This window comes from Maniola jurtina, chromosome 16 (genome assembly GCF_905333055.1).
Source record: "Maniola jurtina chromosome 16, ilManJurt1.1, whole genome shotgun sequence".
Lineage (NCBI taxonomy): Eukaryota > Metazoa > Arthropoda > Insecta > Lepidoptera > Nymphalidae > Maniola > Maniola jurtina.
The window spans coordinates 1,329,546-1,352,101 of record NC_060044.1 but is presented as its reverse complement, the minus strand read 5'-3'; the positions used below and the strand labels follow the sequence as shown (position 1 = coordinate 1,352,101).

Here is a 22,556-nt window from a genome sequence, read left to right as displayed (position 1 = left end):
TGGGACCCCGACCAGGGTCGGGTGGGTCATAAATCATAATAATTAGGAGATAATTACACGGCTCTCTGCCTTTTATAAACACGTGGCGATATGAATTTGACCCATTTCACATTGTTAGGGCGAGAAGGAAGGAAGGACACAAACAAACGAACGCACTTTCTTACTAATAATATTAGTAGGATTTTAGTAATAATGACCGCGTCGGCTTAACGTGCTCTCCAAAGCACAGAGGAAACGAAAAGCCCAAATTCGGACCTCCAAAGCCGATTACCCATCCAGTTACCGACTTCAGTCATTGCAATCGATTGATTAGCGTTTTCACAACTAGGCCACACGTCCCTCAATTCTTACGTAGATAGCTCCTAAGCTTATTATTGAAACATACGTGTTCATAACAATATGACAGACTAGATAATATGACGTTGTACCTACTCATATGGTTATACCTACTTATCCGACATACATTTACAGTGATAGGTATTTTAAGTTAATTAGGTATAAATAATACTTATTACGTTTATGTTTGCAATCGTAAGCGGTGGCTGGTCACGTAGATAGTTAGGTAAATAACGCACTACAAGCTTAGATAAAAATATGCAACCTTCATAAATATACCTAAGTTACCACATTTTAGGTAGTCACATACAAAATCTGACCGAAGGCGAAGTGTAGCTTCCAACTTAGTACTACAATAATTTTATAACTGGAAAGGAGTTCCTATCTCTATGTCAAACAGAGCTCGTAAAATTCCGATATTTATAAGAAGACTTCAATGCAAAACTTGGATCATAAATCCTTTATTTTGCCCGAAAACATGTAACAACTAACTATAAGGCATGATGACAACATGACAAGAGCCTCGATAGCTCAACGGTTGAAGAGCCAACTGAATTCCAAAAGGTCGGCGATTCAAACCCCACCCGTAGCACTATTGTCGTACCCACTCCTGGCACAAGCTTTACGCTTAGTTGGAGGGGAAAGGGGAGTATTAGTCATGATTAGCATGGCTAATATTTTATTTTAAAAAAAGGGTGTTAACAATTTTAAAGGTATCTATCTACTTGTACCTATTACTATCAATGTAATCTGCCATTTCTGGCATGCAAAATTGTCCTTAATATCACTTTATCGTGTACCATTCATTACAACATAATACAATTTGAAGTAATCCAAAATGGAATTTGCAATGCGCACGCGTTTGTTCGATGCTATTATAATAATCTCCTTTGATAGGTACAAACATTCGGGAAATCCGACACGGGTAGAGTTAAACATTCTTTATTTTTGTATAATCATCCGTTGAAACATCATCGAAAGACATTCCTTTCTCAAATAGCTCATCGAAATTTTAAATAAATTAAATTTTACTTAATAAACTTTTTGTGACGTAACCACAAGTTCACGGTTTTCCAATTTTTCCCTTTGCTTCTGCTTAATACCTACCTACCTAGTAGTACCTACCTACTCAATTTCATGATTCTAGGTCAACGGAAAGTAGGTTTTCTTGACAGACAGGCAGACAGACAGACAACAATGTGATTCTATAAAGGTTCCTTTTTCCTTTTAGGTGCGGAGCCCTAAAAATGGCGAGTAAGTTCTCAGAATGTACGCACTATACCTCACATTTGTCGCTTTTGCATAACTCCTCATTAAATTCTTCACAATCACCTGCCGCTGGCATACCACATACCAGCTGTATGAATAAGTGTTAAAATACGACTTCTTTATGAGGTTGTTTTATAAAACCGAACCAAGAAGTGATGTATGCAATTTTAAATGAAACCCGGTGGCCCGATTCCATCTTAGACTGCATCATCATTCGTTACTTACCGCCAGATGAGAATGCAGTCAAGGGATAACTAATTTGTCTTGAAATAAAATAAAATAAAAGTACTTTACCTACTACACGCGTGCCTATACCTTGCACGTTTCACTCCATAAACGAAGCACCGCAGCATTAGATCTAACCTAAAAATACTAACTTGAATCCCCTTTTGTCGATTTTTAGAATTCTTTAGGTTATTGTGGATTCGCTTATGGTTTGATTTGTTCCGTGTCAACCACCTATTCGGAAGTCTGGGATTCGATTCCCAGATGGGGCCATGGGGTTTTATTGAAGCAATTAAATATCACCGGAGAGAAAACATCGTGAGGGAACCTATATTACGCGACAGGTCGAGATGGCAATTGGGTTAGGCGAATGTGTCCTACCCTGCATACCCGCACGACGCGACGCCCGCGCTAGCTGCCACCGGGTTGGCGCAGGGGATATGCGGGGCGTCCCCCACCCCGATTGCCATCTCGACCTGTCGCGTACATGCCGAGAGTTCTCCAAAATGTTCTCAAAGGTGGGTAAAGTCTGCCAATCCACACTTGCTCCGTAGCCTTCTCATTTTGAGAAAGGACTGCGTGCTCACTTGTAAGTTGATGACGATTTTAAATTACTTCATATCGCCGCCTCACTACTGAGTACGGGTCTCCTCTCATAAGAGGAGGGTGAATTATTTATTGAAGTTTTAATACCTAATGCTGTTGAAATATTCATTATGGAAATTAACTCTAATGTCTCTATGTTAAGTCTCAATAATTTAAATGCTTTGATAGATGATAATTATGCAGGTGTCAAGTGTTATAAGGAGTGCAAGAAATGTTGTGGTTAAGTAATCTAAATTATGCAGAAAATCCGATTGTATATGGAGGCACCTAAGGCCGTGGGAATATTGATATTCTCAGTAAACGTGCGTTTTTTCCTAGAACCTGCGTCACTGTCAATTAGGTGTTAGTTGCAATAACAACATACAACTACACTATATAGTATTAAAGATTAGAGGCCAATGTACGACCAATAGAATAGAATAGAACAGAATAGATTTTTATTCAAATAAACTTTTACAAGTGCTTTTGAATCGTCAAATAATTTACCACTGGTTCGGAATGCCGTTCCTACATAATGCTTTAATCTGTGCATGTAATATAATCTAACTGTTAATGGTTAACCTAATTACTTACCTAGTTGATGGCTAAAACGTATGGCAAATATTTCTGCAATTATTATGACCTATAGTAGTTAAGTAAGTAAATAAAATCTCATTCATCATCATCAACGACCGATAGATGCTACTTCTGGACATACGTTTCTTGTAGGGACTTCCACATGTCACGGTCTTGGGCCGCCTATTATTACATACTAAATCATTGCGGAATATTTACCACAAGTTAGGGTGTAAAGCCAGCCTTTTTTTTTTTTTAAATTATATAGACTAGCACTTGGCTGCAATCAGACCTGCTAGCAAGTGATGATGCAGCCTAAGATGGAGCGCGCTTGCCTAGAAGTTGCCTATTCACTCTTGACTTGAAGGTACCCATATTATAGGTAGAAGGGAAAACTGACGCCGGAAGGGCGTTCCATATCCTAGCGGTTCGAATTAGGAAAGAGGAAGCAAATCGTTTCGTACGTGTTCGAGGAATGTCGACTACGTACGGATGCAGACCTTGACGATGCCTTGCAGTGCGATAGTAGAAAGGTGAAGGAGGAACCAGATCAAAGAGTTCTTGTCAGCCTTATCACTACTAGTGATCTCTTCCAGGCAACCTATGGAAGGAGATATAAAGTTGCATGGAAAGTGTTTGATATGTGCACGCAAGTAGGTACCTACTGCATAATGAGTGCCAAAATCGACTTAAAATAATCGTATTATTACGATAATCATAATATACCGTTTCTATAGGCAGGCATTACAATATTTTGAGCACCTAAAGTACTTAACATAAAATCACAATCTTGCAGTAATCTGTAACGATGAACGGAAACACTTAAAATACCTTTCAAAAATATTACTAACTTTGCGATCAAGTGAACTTTTCAAGTGAAGAATTTATTGAACACCATTAAAATTCCTCGGAAATGTTTATTGCACATAATGTTAATAATTCGATAAAGGTGAATTCTATGATATAAAGAGGGTGAAAGTAGCTGCTGCATGAAACTGAGGGGGTGTGACTGTGGTTGTACTCAATTGGGAAGGTTAGCACAATAGTAGGGAATAGAGAAAAACTTATTATAAATTATAAAGAGGTTAAGTTTGTAAGTTTGTTTGTAGGAAGTAATCTCTTGAACTACTGAACCGATTTTGAAAATTCTTTGACCACTAGAAAGCTACATTGTTCCTTGGTGACATTTATATATTAGTTAGTTATATTTTATTTTCTTCAAAAAAAATTGAAATCCCTACGAAATTTTAGTAAGATTCCCGTGCAAAGCTGAGCAGGGCGCTAGTAATAAATATTTTAAAGATTCTCAACCATGTAAGTTGAGTGTGTTGTTTAGATTTAGTTCTCGGTACAAACATTTACATAACCCACTCTTCGCGTAATAATATAATTTGAGGAGCTGGCGACACAACCATAATATAATTAAGTCCATCAAATTAAATAAGTACAGAAGAGCAAAAAGCTGTTGAGACTTTACTTGTGTTGTGTTTTGTGCAGTAGGTACAACAAGTGTAAATTAAAAATTTATAACACCCCCGACAAGTGAAGGTTACAGTAACTAGAAAAGAGCTGATAACTTTCAAACGGCTGAACCGATTTTCTTAGAACGCTCTCGATCAAGCCACCTTTCAAATAAAAAAAAAAACTAAATTAAAATCGGTTCATTAGTTTGGGAGCTACGATGTCACAGACAGATAAACAGATACACACGTCAAACTTATAACACCCCTCTTTTTGGGTCGGGGGTTAAAAGTGTTGTGATCGGAAGCGTACTCTGGTTCTGTACATCAGCTCCTCCTTCTAAATTTTCGTTCATGGGATCGGAAAGGTGGTTTTTATTACGGAACGTTTTTAACATTTTGCCCAAACAGCAAAGGCCAAAAAAAGGTAAATTATTTTCAGAATTCACCCTTTATTCATTTATACATTATACAATATATTATACTACTAAATAAATTCTGTGTATTGCTTGTTAGTACTATCCAACACACCTAGTTTCTCCTTTCACCAAAGATTGTTCGGAGCAATAAGGCCGCCTTTGCATACAATTGTTTTTTCTGTTTTCTTCTTTCTGTGTTGTGTTCCTTTACATTACATACTTTCAGTTAACCCATAATGATTAATTCAAAACATCCCGGCCACTTCAAGATGTCTCATCGGGCTCCCCGTGGACCATTAATAAAATTGGCTACGCACCAACACATAAGTGCTTTTTACTACGAAATCAATCTTGTGTGTCTGATTCAGTTTGGTCCAGAAATCGTGACGATGATTCATTCAAACCACTTTCTATTTCCGAGTAGGTTAGCTCGCTTCCGTACCAAGAGGTCACAGGTTCGCATCCCGGATAGACATAACTAGTTATCTAAGAATGCATGGAAGCAATCGACTGCATTAAGCTGTGATATTGCCGTTTTTAGGGTTAAGTACCTCAAAAGGACATACCTAAGGAACCTTTATAGGATCACTTCGTTGTCTGTCTGTCGTGTCTGTCAAGAAACCTATAGGGTACTTCTCGTTGACCTAGAATCATGGCAGGTAGGTAGGTCTTATAGCACATATAAGGGGAAAAAATTCGAAAACCGTGAATTTGTGGTTTCATCGCAAAAAAATAAAATAAAATATTAATAAATTAAAATCGCATTTAAGCTGTCCTTTGAGAAGGTTAATGGCCCTATAAAGGTTACTCTGAATTGTTATGGCATGCACTGCCATCATTATAGGTATTTAGGTGTCAGAACAAAAGATTGGTGGGATTGTAGGCATTTATCAGTGTGATGTTTTGATATTATAGGCCATATTAGGCACACCGGAATATCAAAACTGTATTTTATTTTGCACACCTTTGACTGCTCATCAAAATGATGTACCGAGCTATAAGTTTGTTGCAAGATACAATTAACCAGAACTAAATTTGGTCAAGTGCGAGTTAGACTCGCGCACGAAGCCTACCGTACCATCGTACAAGAAATACTTCACTTTTAATTTTTTTAATTTTCATGGCAGTTATTTTAAAATTTTAATTGTGTGAAAAGAAAATTCAACTACAGATTACAGTTCATAAGGTACAGCCCGCGAACATACAGACAGACAGACGAACGGCCAACGGAGACATAGTAATAGGGTCCCGTTGGCACCCTTCGGTTACGGAACCCTGAAAACATGTGTCAAAATCCTCAGTATTTTAAATATTCTACTGCATAGCAATAAATCTAAAGCTCAATGCAATAATCCACTTATCAGCTCTATCACAATAGTCAATAAAATCTAGGTGAGATTGTTTCGTAATTTGCCTCGGAGTGCGAAAACTCTCGTGTCATGATGACCGCTGGCTTGGCGACACCGTTTGTGGACAATGACCCCACCCTAGTGCCTATACTACCTACCGAAAAACCGGCCAAGTGCCAGCCAGACTCGCGCACCGAGGGTTCCGTACTCGGGTATTCTTTCCGACATTTTGCACGATAAATAAAAAACTATTGTGCATAAAAATAAACGAAAATCTGTTTTAGAATGTACAGGTAAAGCCCTTTCATATGATTCCCCACTTGGTATAGTCATCTTGCTTTGAAAATTAAAACACTTTTTTTTTGTGAACCACAACGGTTTTCAGATTTTTTCCTTTACTTGTGCTTTAAGACCTACTCTACCTGTCTTTTATGATTCTAGGTCAACGGGAAGTACCCTATAGGTTTTCTTGGCAGACACGGACAGACAGACAGACAACAAAGTAATCCTACAAGGGTTCCGTTTTTCCTTTTGAAGTACGGAACCCTAAAAACTGTGGCAAACTAGGATTACTCGCAAAATGCTTTGCATACATACCTACATACTTTTCTCGCTGATAGTAAGAATTACTTAAATAACGGGTTATTTTAGTCACGGTTCTTGGTTGGTTAGGTTCCACCCATCAACGAGTTATCGCTTCGATGAAGCAGGCTCTTAAGTAGTCTGGACAAAGTCATGGTAGATGTCAGCCTAAAAGATCTAAGTAGTTATCAAAAGTTCTATCATCTTCATATCTCACCAGCGGCCCACTACTAAGTACGGGTCTCAGAATGAGAAAGGTTGAAGTCAAAGCCAATTTATTTACACTGTTTTCAATTTGATCATCGCGACACCATAAACTCTTGTACTCTTTTTAATTGTCAATTGTTGAACATCTGAGATAATTTAGGTAATGGTGATATAATTAATTAGGTAAACTTAAAACTAAAGCTACGAAAGTTCCAAATGTGCCTTGGTCTGAGAGAGTTTAAGTAACAGCTCACCATGCTATAGGCTAAGTGCAGATTGGCTGACTTTACACACCTTTGATGAATGACCGCCTATGTAGAATTATCAGGAATGCATGTTCCCTCATGGTTCCCTCACGATGTTTTCCCCCATTATATTATCTGATCTAGGAAATAGGATATGGACAGATCTAGGAAAAATATTTTATAGGAATCCGCATAGCCAGTTAGTAACTGTCTAGCGTAATGCTGTCTGCAGCAAAGTAACCTTGATAGTCCGTACCTCGCCCGGCCTGGCACAGCTTGAAAATTTATAAACGTACCTAGGTATATACCAACCGAATGCCATTAGCGAAAAGTAGGTATTTTTCTCTACTTTGTATATCTCTATAAAAAACCGGCCAAGTGCGAGTTAGACTCGCGCACCGAGGGTTCCGTACTCGGGAATTTTTTTCCGACATTTTGCACGATAAATCAAAAACTATTGTGCATAAAAATAAAATCTGTTTTAGAATGTACAGGTAAAGCACTTTTATAATATGATATCCCACTTGGTATAGTAATCTTACTTAAAAAGTAGAAAACTTACGTTTCTACTAGGCATCATACCGGAATGCTAAATAGCTTGGCGGCACGGCTTTGTAGGGTGGTAACTAGCCACGGCCGAAGCCTCCTACCACCAGAAATTATGAAATTCCAAACCCCTGCCGGGAATCGATCCCTGGACCTCCCACTAATATGTCAACAGTGCTTACCACTGTGCCAGGGAGGTTGTTAGGACTGACAAACAGACGGACTTTTGCATTTATAATAGGTACTAGTAGTATAAATATGTTGTTGTAGTTATTTAACTGGTAGTACAATCGAAGCAGTGGGCAGCGACCTTTCCGGAGGGCAACAGAAAGCGTCTATCGGCGTCGGCTCTTAGAAAGGTGTTCGGTAATTAAGCAGTAGCTAGGGCAAGGCCTTCGTCGCTTTCCATGTAAAAGCTTTCAAGGTGTTCAAACTACATATCTAAACGGGCGTGTGTGTAATGTCTGTTCGCGACAATGACGCGTTTTAAACAAGTTCAAAAGGAGATGGCTCTCAATTCGACTGTATATTTTTTGTATGTTTATTACACGATAACTCCGTCAATATTATATTAATTCATTTTGATGAACCTTTTTTTGTTTGTTAGGTCACACTTAATAATCATAATAATAACTAACAATGGAGGTGGTCCCATATAAATTTGGTGAAGATGTGATGAATATCTTCGGAGATAGAAAACAGGACTCCGCAATGGATAAGAGTAAATTACTCGCGATCAGTGTATTAACTTAGAAAACAGTAGGTTTTTGACTAGGCATAGCATATTTTAGTTCAGTGGGGCCAGTAAAAATTGTGAAATAAAAAAAAACCACAACTTGTAGTGTTTGCGGTTTTTGAAATCGGGGGATTAAAAAAAAAAATATATGGCTTTGGCTAACTAGTGTACATGTGATGCTTATTATTAACTTCGAAAGGAGCCATATTCTCGTGATCTCAATAACGGCGTGAATCCGTAGCGGTCCGTATTCGTCGCGACTTATCCAATTTTGGAGTGTTTACGTGCCAAAGCTTACAATATCCGAGACGGCGCGGGGCGTTGAACCGCGATTTCCGTTTACAAACACTTGCGGCGCATCTTGAAAGTGATCCAATATCTTAATGAGCCCTTTGTCTTATGAAGGTGTCTACCTGTCGGGTGTATGCAAATTAATGCTTTTTACATGTACCGGTATATTCTAACTCTCAAGACATACGAGTGGATTGTATTCATCACTAACATGATCATCTCGTTGTCTGACCACTGCTGAGCAAAGGTCGCCTCTCAGAATGAAAAGGGTTTAGGCCATAGTCCACCACGCTAGTCAAGAGCGGATTGGCAGACTTCAAACGCGTTTGAGAACATTGTGGAGAACTCTCAGGCATGCAGATTTCCTCACGATGTTTTCCTTCAACTCCGGAAAGTTAGAGGTGTACCTGGGATCGAACCCCCGACCTCCTGAAGAGGAGGCAGACGTCTTAACCGAGTCGCGAGCATAGCTAGTACTTACATACAAAAGGAAAAGGTGTCTGACTGACTGACTGATCTATCAACTCACAGCTTAAACTACTGGATGGATTAGGCTGTTGGCAGCAGATAGCTATTATGACGTAGACATGCGTTAGGAAAGAATTTTGGAAAATTCAACCCAAAGGGGGTAAAATAGGGGTTTGAAATTAGTGTAGTCCACGCGGACCAAGTCGCGGGCATAAGGTAGGTTTACAATTCTAAAAGTGCGACATATTGTAATCAAGGTAAAGTCAACTTTACCTTACAAGTCAGTTTCACTAACTTTTAGCTTTTTATTGATTTATTTAGTCAGACATTATTATTTTTGATTTATGTAGAAAATGTCTCGTTTCTGAGACTGTTTTTTTCCTGTCGTTCAAAAGTCAAATTAATTCGTTAAAAAGTGACAGAACACTTGTCAAATATCTAAATATAGCCAACGTTCTCTCGATATATTTTAATGCTGGCTTCCCATGGTGCGTGATTCTGCGGATTATCACGCACGGTTGGCGACCACGGACAGCCACGCGCCGCGCAAAAGGCTCACACGATGACGAGTACTTGTCTGCGCTACTACCGACGATACTCTTAGTATGGTGTGTCGGTGCGGGCTGGTCCATGTCCGTCCGTAATATTATCACGCACCGACGGAGTTGATATTGTAGATCGACGCATCGTGGCCTTGGAAGAGTATCGTCCGTACTCCGTGGTAGCGTAGCTATACGTCGCATTGTTGGCGTCGTCCGAGCCGTTTGCGCGGTGCGTGGCTGTCCGTAGTCGTCGGCCGTGCGTGATAATCTGCAGAATCACGCACCGTGGGAAGCCAGTATAATACCCACCTTATCACTCCACGTTATCTTTGCATTAAATTTATTCTTCCAGTTTGTCCATAACGGTGTACGTTGGATTATTTATTAATAATTTATTTTGATCCCATAATAGGATTCTGGCTTATAGCGCGTTCTCATTATTACTGTAGCGGCGCGGCGTCTACATAAAAATATGTATTTAATTAGATGATGCTCGCGACTTCGTCCGCGTGGATTTAGGTTTTTAAAAATCCCGTGGAAACTCTTTGATTTTTCCGGATAAAAAATTTCCTATGGCAATTTCCTGGACTCAAGCCACCTCTGTACCAAACATATGAATCGGGTAAACAGATGGGCCTCTAAGACTCCCGTGGGAACTCTTTGATTTTCTTTGATGTTTTTTACTCTGTACCAAATTTCATCGACAGACACGCTTTCGCATTTATAATATTATTAGTAATAGTATTGATGATTATCTTCTATTTTAAAACGGCACGGGAAATTATTCGGATCTGTCTAATGAAAACCCGCTCAAGTATTTCACTCGCATGCGATGTCGATGACTGCAGTGTAAACTATAGCACTTTAAAAGTTTCACCGCCCCGCTTCTTGTTTGTTTATCGGGGTCCTGATTTATTGCTGGCGTTGTTTGAAAAGTTGAAGTCAGTTCCAACCTTTTGATACTCTCACTTCTTAACTAAGTAGATACATTCTAGAACTACTAAATTACTTAAAAACAGAATTCAAATTTTTAGGGTTCCGTACAACAAAAGCAAATAAGGAACCCTTATAGGATCACTCTGTTATCTGTCTGTCGTGTGACCTAGAATCATGGGATTCGGACGTTAGGTAGGTCTTATAGCACAAGTAAAGGGGAAAATCCGATAACTGTGAATTTGTGCTTACGTCAAAACAATTGTTTTTTTTTTGTACGATGGTACGGAAACCTTCATGTGCGTTTTTTAAATTCATTAAAGGCACATGCTTGACAATCACACTTGATGGAAAGTGATGTTGTGGGCTAAGATGGGACGCGTTTACCTAGAAGATGCCTATTAACTCTTGTTTTAATGATATCCGGATCATATTTGGTAGGAAACAGTTCGCAGTAGAGCATTCCAAACCTTAGCCATGCGTGTGAGAAATAGGCAAAAATGTTTCGTGCGTGTAGATCACAGGTGTAGATGAAATGTCGACGACATAAGGATGGAAACTCGCCTGACGTCTTGAGGTTTTCACAAGCAACAAACATCCAGACATTATAAGGATTGGGACCAGCAACTTACGTATGAACTGTAGATTGGTATGTCAGTCAGTCAGTTTCTCATTATTATTAATTTATAATTGACAATAATATTGCAATAGGCATATTATTTTATGATAACTTAATAATACCTTATTTGTATGCGCCTATTATTCAAACTATGCGTGGGATTATGGCACGGGCGATAGATAAAGCGACGGGCGCCGCGGCGCGACCTCAAAGAATGTTGCAAAAATCCGGTCAAGTGCGAACCGGACTCGCTCACGAAGGGTTCCGTATCTAAGGGTACAAGATTGTGTACTTTTTATTTATTCTTAATTTGCATGGACGCCATATTTGTTATAACGGCAGAAGAAATACAAGACGCTCTTCACGTTTCATGAGATATAGCCTACTAACAGATAGACAGACGGACAGATAGTAGAAACTTAGTAAGGATCCCATTGGCCTTCGGGTACGGAATTCTAGAAAGTAAGCTTACCTTAGAGACATAAAGTACGGTCGTACGTACCTATTTATTGTTATGAAAGTACTTATAGTACGCGACAGGTCGAGATGGCAATTGGGGTGGGGACGCCCCGCACACCCTCGCTGACCCGGTGTTGACGAGTGCGGACATACACCGATTGCCGTCGCGAACTATAACTACTTATCTTCTTTACTCAATTCGTATGAAATAGTACAGTAGTATAACATAAGCGTCTAGACTCTAGAACTCTAGATCTTTAGATATGAAATCGTTGCCTCATTAGCAGTAAAACTTCTCAATAAATCCCTTTGTCCGTGTGTTTGTCAGAGTTGTCTTGAAAAGAAACTCGTCCCAATATGGAAGCTTGCTAGTGAAGGCGATGCCTTCACTGCGGGTGAATGAATGGACTACCTACCATTTTGTTTGTAAACAGCCGCATGGAGCCGGTTAGTTACTTGCGTCAGTAACTATCTACTGAAATGTGTGAGGTAAGTACCTACTACTGGTCGAATATTTAATTGAACTGACATTTCAAATTCAAAATATTTTTATTCAATTAGACTTTTACAAGTTCTTTTGAATCGTCAAAAGCATCTACCATTGGCTCTGAATGCCTTTCCTATCGAGAAGAACCAGCAAGAAACTCGGCGAAAAGTATTATTATGAGTGTCATTTCTATCAAATAAGTCGAAAATAAAGTAAGAAGTCCTAAATTCGGTCCTGAAACCTGATCGTAAACGTCGACCGTGCCGCACTGCTCTATAAAAATAACAAATTCAGCAGCCGCCTCGTGCAAGAAGATATTTTATGGGCAATACCTATTGCAATGTATAAAATGTGCTACGGGAAATAAACTGACTACAACGATGTCCCAAATACTGAACCTTTTGCTCCAAATAAAGATGTTTTCATCCTATTCTCGTCCTTTCTATTCCTTTAGCATCATCATTTGACTATTTCCCTGAGGCGGTCGTGAACGATTTGGTCTTTTGAGCAGCAGGTCTTGGGCTCTTGTGTTAATAATTCTCAATATTTTGGATACGCACATCTACATAGTTCTCTAAATTTTGTTCCATTGATTTATATTTTAAGTTCACCCTACTTATAGTACTATTTAAAAAAGTACAAAAAAAAATTACCGTTACAGGAAATTAAAAAAATAATCACGACTTTTGGAAGAGATTCAAGGATCTACTCTTTGTAAGAAAAATTGTTTTCAGTCACGTTTCTACTCAGGTCTTTATAAAAAAAAACTTGCAGTCTACGTGTCATAATTTTTAACTTGTGGGTTATTAAATACCGCAATAACTACTGATTTGTACGCAAAATAAATACATGTAATGTTTTAAGTAATCGCTAGACGCTTAATATAAGTGTGGTACTTATTTAGCTAAGCAGTTTATTAGTCATTGACCTTCGGAAAACATTTGACGACGGATAAAGGAAACAGGAGGCACTCGCTAAAACATTGACAACTTCTGCTTATTAAGTGATATTTTAACAAACTACTAAAGTAGGAACTGAAGTGCCATTTAAAGTTATAATATAAGTAAGAAAACGCGTTACTTATTAGTTACAGGTTTCCGTAAACATATCGTTTTTTAACCCCCGACCCAAAAAGAGGGGTGTTATAAGTTTGACGTGTGTATCTGTGTATCTGTGTATCTGTGTATCTGTCTGTGGCATCGTAGCGCCTAAACGAATGAATCGATTTTAATTTAGTTTTTTATGTTTGAAAGGTGGCTTGATCGAGAGTGTTCTTAGCTATCATCCAAGAAAATCGGTTCAGCCGTTTGAAAGTTATCAGCTTTTTACTAGTTACTGTAACCTTCACTTGTCGGGGGTGTAATAAATTTTTAATTTACACTTGTCCCTAAAGCATTGTAAAATTAAATTGGAGAACAACAACACAATGTTTCCTATGACAGTCAGTACAAAGTAGAAAACACCTTACTTACCATGTTATCTACCCCTTTGCACGAACATTCCTCTACGTTGCCAATAAAAAAGATAACAATGCCCCTCTACACCCCATCCTCCCCTGTAGTACATCCAATATGTCTACCAAGTTGCACTCCTCGTTCACCCTCCAAACATGCAGTTCACGCTAATATGAGTATTAACTGCTGAGAAATAAAGGTCATATTTGCTTAGTTAATTTCTATAGCAAATGAGGGTACTTTTAGATTTTTAGTCTGCACTAATGTACTAACGATGAAATATTGCGTGGCATAAAGGATCATTAACAGGAGTAAAGCTGAATTCACGCTACACCAAGCCTCGAAAGGATCGTAAACATATTTTTGCTATTTTTAGGGTTCCCGAAGTGTGCGAACTGGACCCTATTACAAAGCTCCTCTGTCCATCTGTCTGTGTGTATATTATGAACCGTAATGGGCAGAGAGTTGAAATTTTCAGATTGTGTATTTCTATTGCCGCTCTAATAACAAATAACAAAAATTTCAAAATGGCCGCCTTGCAAATTAAAAAAATAAAAAGTACAGTGCAGTACACCATATAAATATCATCATTTATATGGTGCGTTTTAAAGAATACAATCAAAACAGAAACAATCAGCGATAACAATCGATTCAATTGAACTTTTGAAATGCGACTTGAAAAGCCAATAATAATAATTCTTCCACTGAGGCTCTAAGTTAACATTTCAAGTTAACGGTAATTGAGCGTAAATCTGTCGTTTACTATGAAAGCGAATGGGACGTAAAATATGGTGATTTGATAATCCCATGCAATTTTAAGTAAATAATGGATTTACACAGTTTTCTTCAAAAGTGACACTCGGGGGCTCGATCACGGTAAAATATCTTAAATTCAAATTATTTTTATTCAATTAGACTTTTACAAGTGCTTTGAATCGTCAAACGCATCTACCACTGGTTCGTAATGCCCTTCCTACCGAGAAGAACCAGCAAGAAACTCGGCGGTTGCTCTTTTAAAAGATGTGAATTGCGATATATATTATGCCATGTATAAAAGTGATTGAAGTCATCTCTCTATTAACTAATTGTAACGATCCCCATTTAAAAAATAAATAAATATAACAATCTTGTAACATTACTTAGTGTTTCTATAAATAATGTATACTTTTTATGGAAGCACTATCATACCCTATTGATAAGTAGACGGAATGACACACATAACGTAAAACTAAGTGGTTTTTTCGTTGTGTCAAAAGCAGACTTGCTAAACATTCCCTGTTTGATAATTAAAAAAAAAAAAGTGCTTCCAATCTAAAACTTAAGATTACACGAGACAAGCCAGAAGTAAGTTCACAGACATTTTTAAAAGTCTATTTGTGCAAGATTTGCAGTCTACAGTTTCAATTTTCCGTTTGGCGTATTTTGTGAGGGAACTATCACCATCTCCCTGTTCTGAATCCCCCTGTATATCGATTGAGACAATCCGCTTTGTCATCAAAATAAATGGCTTCAAAGCACCCTTAAGTTTGATGCCATGTTGTTGATGTCTGATTGATCACGAAAGTCCGCTGCGGTTAATTTGAGGCAAATGGAACCAGGATTTGAAAAACGTTTTTTAACCCAACTACGGCAAAGCCAAAAGGAAGGATTCTGATTTTAGCAAGTATAAGTCATTGCATTTATAAGTCGTTGTTATCTGCCTGATTCTAGATCAACAGGAACTATCCTTAGCTAGTTTTTGACGGGTCTTGACAGACAGATAGACAGAGAAACAAGTGATTCTATAAGGGTTCCTTTTTTATATGGAGACACTGAACCTAAAAAGAAATATTTCCTGCTCCAGGAGAAAAAAGTTAATTCTTGGGCAAAGACCGAAGGGATCACGTCTTCCCTTTCGGTATGTGACTCGTTGCACTCGGATGAAGGTAATGAATAATTCAGTCGGCGTGCGTCGGGATATGAAGACGAACAGGATATAGATCCGGTCCACCCCAGTCGCAAGCCTTTAATAAGTCTAGGAACGGAGTTGAACGATTTATTAACGACTTTACGACCATAATAATATTGTATAGAAGCAGGCGTTACTTTGTGGAAGTCCATGATATACAAGAAACCAAAAGTTCAATTTACTATAATCCGCTAAACCACACAAATCTGTATGGTGCAACACGCAGCATGCGATAGGGATACACCACCCGCCCTCCCACTGCTAAACATGCAGGAAAAGCCACGAGTCTACAGTGCTTCAGCAAGCGCTTTCCGATTATAGAGACACTTGCCGGACTCCTAATTCTACATAGTCGTACTTCCGACATTCCCTTCCTTTTTGTGGGACGATCGTGAGGTATATGACGATCGTCTAGTCGTGCTTCCGAACTTCGCTTCCACTGCGTGAGACGTTGATAAGGGACGCGGCTCTCGTAACTTACTCGTACGATGGTATGAATATAGATACGTGTAACCCACGAACATCGATCATTCAATTCTACCGTCTCCGCCGACCTCCCCGTCTACTACGTTGGAATCTGTTATAACATATCAATTATGTTATATAACAATATCAATAAATAATTTATCGAAATATTACGTTATTATTTTTCTTGTCTCCAGATTTTGCTCTGTAATATATCAACCATAATTTTGTTGCAACTTATAAGGTACGCGGAGAATTTATATAAATCGTTAAAAATAATTGATTGCAACTCTGTGCACTGGAAAGGCAGCGTCGATTATAAGTGACCACCCAAAAAGGAGGCTTCAAGACGATTAAAATATCCGAATTAAATCCTCAGGGGATACATTATTTATGGGTATTAACCCATGCACTGAATATGGGTAGACGTGTGAATTTCCATGGAAACTAAGTTTTAACTGCAAAAAAATACGGGTTTTCATACAAAATGTATGAACGGAAAAAATATCCGATTTCTCTTCTAAATGTTAACATTTAATTTCATCATATTGTAATGAACCAGAATAATTTTAATGTTACATATAAGATTCACTAATCTATTTGCACACCAATACCTGCTAGAATGTGTAATGTAACTCAATGAATGTAAGACCTACTTGTACACACGTTCCAGCGAATAAACCATTATTTATTTATTTAATAACCCTTAGAATACTGTCAAAACTATTAAACTGGAATACAATGTGCACGGCATATGTAAAGTATGGACGCAAAAACCTCCCAAAAAGTTTTTGGACAGCAAACCAGGGGCCAAAGATGCTTAGGAAGACCTTAGAGGTCGGTTTCTCTCTCACTCTCCTAAATATATATCCTGTAGAGTAGCGATAGACAGGAAACTTGAGATGAAATATGAAATGTAAGTACATACAACGGAATATGCTACTGTATCAAAAACTATGTTCAAAGCAAAAACACAAATGAAGATACATTAAAAATATTTGAGTACATTCATTATTTTAAAGCTTAAATGCCGAAACAAAGAGTATCACAATTTAAAACGTTCCAACACTAACTGTTTTTATTTGCATCTTCATACCATTAATAAACACATTCTGGCTTGCGGCCATACTCATAACAATAGTTACGACTTGTGAAATCTGTGACATCTTAAAAGACTAAGCTGAGATACTGTGTAAAGTTCTGTGCCCACTGCACAGGATGACGTGACTATAGAGCGGAATTCACTTTACGAAATTAGTTTCATTATCAATTGCACGTGTAAAGTAAACGTCTTATAAATAAGACGGTTATCAATTGCACGTGTAAACGTCTTATAAATAAGACTTAATAACCTTATTAGTCTTATTAATAATTGATAATGAAATTATATAGTGAAACTAATTTCGTGCCACTAATTTCGTAATGTAAATTCCGCTTTAACGTCAAATCATGATAATTATCGACTAAACTAATATTTGAATCACATTGTACGAGATAAAATCTTGAAACGAAATCCTAGTATATTTTAACTCATTAGGTTTTTGTCAGGCTCTCATCAAGCGCAAACCAATGCATTGGGGTAATTAAAGTGTTCTTGAACTCTTGTTCTTTTTAACATTTTTGCCAAAGATTTGATCCGAGTTGTATAATATATTATAATATATGATTAAAAATAGCCTTTGTCACTCTCCTGGCCTTTAAATATACCTATTTATCCATACAAAAAATCAAGTCCGATCCGTTGCTCCGTTACGTAAGATTGAAGGACAAACCATCAAACAAACTTTTGCATGATATCAGTTATACCTAGTGATGAGTAAGGATACTGTTATATTATATGATTAGACAGCTTAGTGGATCATTCTACTACACCTTCAAGGATCTATACAACTACATTATTTTCACGTAACGTCGGCTCGAGTTTAGTTACATGTATGTTTCTTATTCAAACAAGGTATGGTAATGGTGCGGTATTTCAAAGAGGACAGATGCCTTATAAACCTTTAATGAATAATGATAAACGGTAAACACCATGGCTATGGAGCTAAGTGTACCTATTTGCTACTTATTGGCAAGTCTACACGAAGTATGCAGTTTCTCGTTATGGCCAACATTCTAAACCGGATATTATCGCAAACTGACTGACAGCTGACAGTTCCAAACAGCTTGTAAACGCCTTTTTGGACTGAAACATAACGAAAACATATTTGATTGACTTCAAACGCAAGCTTATACCGTTTTTCTCGTAGTAAAGCTTTTTAATGAGAATACCCTAAATGCCTCTCAGACAAGATCTTGTCGTTTAGGAGAGACAAGTACTAACTGCATGGTGGACTTATTTAGCTTGTAGTCTACTGTACTGATTAGTATCTAGTAGGATAGGTACTTTGTCTAAAAAACCGGTTGAGTGCATTATTAAAGTAAAGTACGCGACAGGTTGAGATGGTAATCGGGGTATGAGGGGGGGGGGGGGGGGACGCCCCGCACACCCGCACGTCACCGGCGTTCATCCGCAACGGATAAGCGTGCGGGGCGTACCAACCCCGGTTGCCATCTCAAACTGACGCGCACTACAGTCGTTTCATAAACTACTAGCTGACGCCCGGGACTTTGTCCGCGTGGATTTAGGTTTTTCGAAATCCCGTGGGAACTCTTTGGTTTTCCGGGATAAAAAGTAGCCTATGTGCTAATCCAGGATATTATCAATCTCCATTCCGAATTTCAGCCAAATCCGTCCAGTGGTTTTGAATTTTGCATGAAGGAGTAACAAACATACGTGACAAACTTTTGCCTTTATAATAGTAGACTAAGTATCTACATTTGACGTCTGCCAATGTAAGTGAAGCCTCGACAAGCTTTATAACTGTCGTGAACTGCAGTATAGCTGTATAGCACATCTCTGGTGGAGGAGCAGCCTTAGTCCCATGTAAAGTATTACGATCAGCTGTCAGTAGGACAGCCGGCAGGCGCCGTCGCCTCTTTGTGCAACTCCGTGATGGACGTATGAATCGATCTCACGCGCGAGATATTGTAGTACTTTATGCTGACTTGTACTGGAGAGCTTTGTTATAATAAGAACAACTTTGAGTGACGGTTTGCAGTTAAGAAATATATTTACATGCAAACCCTTGAAAAAAATAAAATATTTGAGGTATACTCCCCCTGATAATTGACCCTAATTATAATGTATAATTAGTTTATAGTCTTATTATTATTACAATAGCTATCTAACATATTTTTTTCGTGCTTTCGAGGGTTCCGTACCTCAAAAGGAAAACCGAACTGTTATAGGATCACTTTGTTGTCTGTTTGTCTGTCTTTCCGCCTGACGTGTCTGTAAAGAAAACTTATAGGGTACTTCCTGTTGACCTAGAATCCAGGTAGGAAGGTCTTATAGCACAAGTAAAGGAAAACATCCGAAAACCATGAATTTTAGTTGTTAGATCGCAAAAGAAATATGTATTAATGAACAAATAATAATTAGTATTTTCAATTTTTAAAGTAAGATAACTCTACCAAATAGGGTATCATATGAAAGGACTTTACCTGTACATTCCAAAACAAGTTTTTATTTATTTTTATGCATAATAGTTTTTGATTTATCGTAGGTACAAAATGTCGAAAAAATACGCGAGGACAATACGAAACCTTCGGTGCGCGAGTATGACTCGCACTTGACCGGTTTTTTTTTAATCTCAGTATGGATACGATTCGGACCTCCGTGTGGTCAATCGATAGTCTCTGAAACATTAAAAAGCGCCAAGATGTTAATTTTCAATGAGACGACCACAGTTTTACGATCCTATGCGGAGCGCTCGTAAAGCCGTTAGTTATGTTCACCGCTCACGTCACAATATGTAGGTACGGGAAACACGCGCGCGCGCTTAACTGTTCACCCGAAGGTCACTCTTTCTTTGGGCTTTTATGGTTTTAATCACCATTTAATCGCCCACGAAACCACATTGTATCTTATTTGTATTTGGAGTCGTAACTGTTTTTAAGTGTTTTTTGAAGAACAACATAATAGGCTTAAAGATTTCGTATAATATGTAGAGGAAGCGATCAAATATGAAAAGTATGCTTATTATGGAATAATACTACCGTTTAAAATACTTAAATATTCCTTAATAGCACTCTATTCGAAATTGTAAGCTCCTATTGAGATTACTTCAAGAAGAAGGAAAGAAATAAAAAACGCTTATTCTTTGAAAGTTGTGCCACACATCACCAGTTGTACCGATCTAAGGGTTTGTTATCCCAGCGCCTCTAACACGGGCATTAAAGTATTATTTCTAGGCTTTCGGGAGAGGTTTGAATAGAAACACAGTCATACCGTTACAAGCTGTATTCCCACTGAATCACGCATCTACATATTATAACACAAAGCATTCACAAATTCTGAAAATCTGAGGTTGTCTTGTAGATAGATCGTCTTTGCACCCTTGCGTAGAGTTTCTTCTGTATCTTGTATTGTCTTCCTGTGCACAAAAAGATAAATAAATGAACCCTGGATTAGACATAATAATATTTCCATCATTCCTTTGGTCAGAAAACTTACATTAAAAACTCAGTTGCTCACGAACTTGTAGAAGATTGTGTTTCTTGACTCAAGGCAATACAAGTTGTATGTGTATTTGCCTAAATATTGAGTCAAGAAACATTTACTTTGCTTAGCAGAAACAGTACCAACATCTATTTAGATAAAAATGCACAAGTCAATAAAGTGCAGACCTTGCAAATATTGGGTTCCAGTAAAGACTTTTTATAGCATTTCTATGTTTAGTTCGGCCCTAACTTCTAGCGATTGACCCAAATGTCACAAATCGATTTCCAATGAAAGTTTCAGCTGAAGAAATTGGCTGCTTGATAAAGGTCAAACCTATTCCTAGAATTTCTTGGAAATGAGAAATTCCAATATTTGTCTTGCAACTGTCTTCGAATAAGATTTTATAAAGAAGCTACCCCACCCACTTTTTATCGGTGAAATTACTGAAAACCTTTTTTCAATTTGGAAAGCAGGCGGGCCACCTGATATTAAGTGATTACCGCCGTCCATGAACATTACGTACATAAATGAACGTTTGCAGCACTAGAGGAGCCGCCAATGCCTTTCAGGAATTTTTTGATCGTCCCTTGAATAACCCTATGTTGAAATCCAGTGGAAACACTGCCGAAGGGTGTTGTTCCACAGTTTGTAGGTATGTGCGTGGAAAAAAGATGGTGGTGATAATTTGGCGCAGGGACATCTTACTTACTAGGATTTGGTTAAAATGTTGCAGTTATTTGGGTTTTGTGTGATTCTTACCCAATAAAAATCCAACGCTGGCTAATCTCAACGCTTATTTAATTTTATATTCGTACACCGGGGGATCGTACAGGTCTGCCCCTATATAATCGAAATTCCACGGAACCATACGAAGTGATTACCTTCCATGTTTCTAGTATGCACTGCTAGAAGAATATGGAAGCCTGTTTTTGAAGTCTACATAAATTATAATGTTGGCTATTTCATTCTTTTCAGTTCTGCTGAGCGAGGCCATCTTAACAGACGACACGCTCGAAGACAAAACCCTGAAGATCACAGACTTCGGCTTAGCGCGGGAGGTGTACAAGACCACGAGGATGTCGGCGGCGGGGACGTATGCCTGGATGCCACCTGAGGTAAGAAAGAAAAATGCTATTAACGCTATATAATATATATATATTCGTCGGAACATATGGCCAGTATTTAACCAGGTGATGACGGCCTACCTGGCGCAGTGGTGAGCGCTGTGGTTTATTAGTGGGAGGTCCCGGGTTCGATTTCCGGAAGGGGTTTGGAATTTTGTAATTTCTAAATCTCTGGTCTGGTCTGGCGTGAGGCTTCGGCCGTGGCTAGTTACCACCCTACCGGCAAAGCCGTGCCGCCAAGCAATTTAGCGGTATGATGGCGTGTAAAAACCAAAGGGTATGGGTTTAGTAAAAAACTGTCATACCCCTAAATGTTTAATCCGCTTTTATCTTAGACTTCATCACTTACCACCTGGTGAGTTTGCAGTCAAGGGCTAACTTGTATCTGAATTTTAAAAAATCTCATTTTTTGTGATTGGCTGAATTTATGGTATACTTGCTGCAGCAGTGCATTTTAATCAATGGTGAGAGAGTATCAGCCAATCAGTTTATTGCGATCGTAATACTCATGGCTATCAAATGTCAATCTACGGCAGTAACCTCCAGCTGTATTTTCTGTACTTGCATCTGGTTCCACGAAGTGCCTGGAAGGAAAGAAACAACCCTAATAACAAATAAATACATAACAATTTAGAAATAAAGTAAAAGTTAAACTATTTGCCCAAATTCCGACTACCTTCGAACC

The 22,556-nt window shown here is 38.3% G+C and overlaps 1 protein-coding gene across 1 annotated transcript in view; it reads left to right on the top strand.

Annotated features, from left to right (window-relative positions):
• Positions 1 to 22,556, top strand: part of LOC123873363 (mitogen-activated protein kinase kinase kinase 11-like) — a 51,452-nt gene that overhangs the window by 7,476 nt on the left and 21,420 nt on the right. The window contains exon 2 of the mRNA XM_045918198.1: positions 21,723 to 21,862. Within this exon, the coding sequence (XP_045774154.1) occupies positions 21,723 to 21,862 (140 nt within the window). The remainder of the gene's footprint in view (positions 1 to 21,722; positions 21,863 to 22,556) is intronic.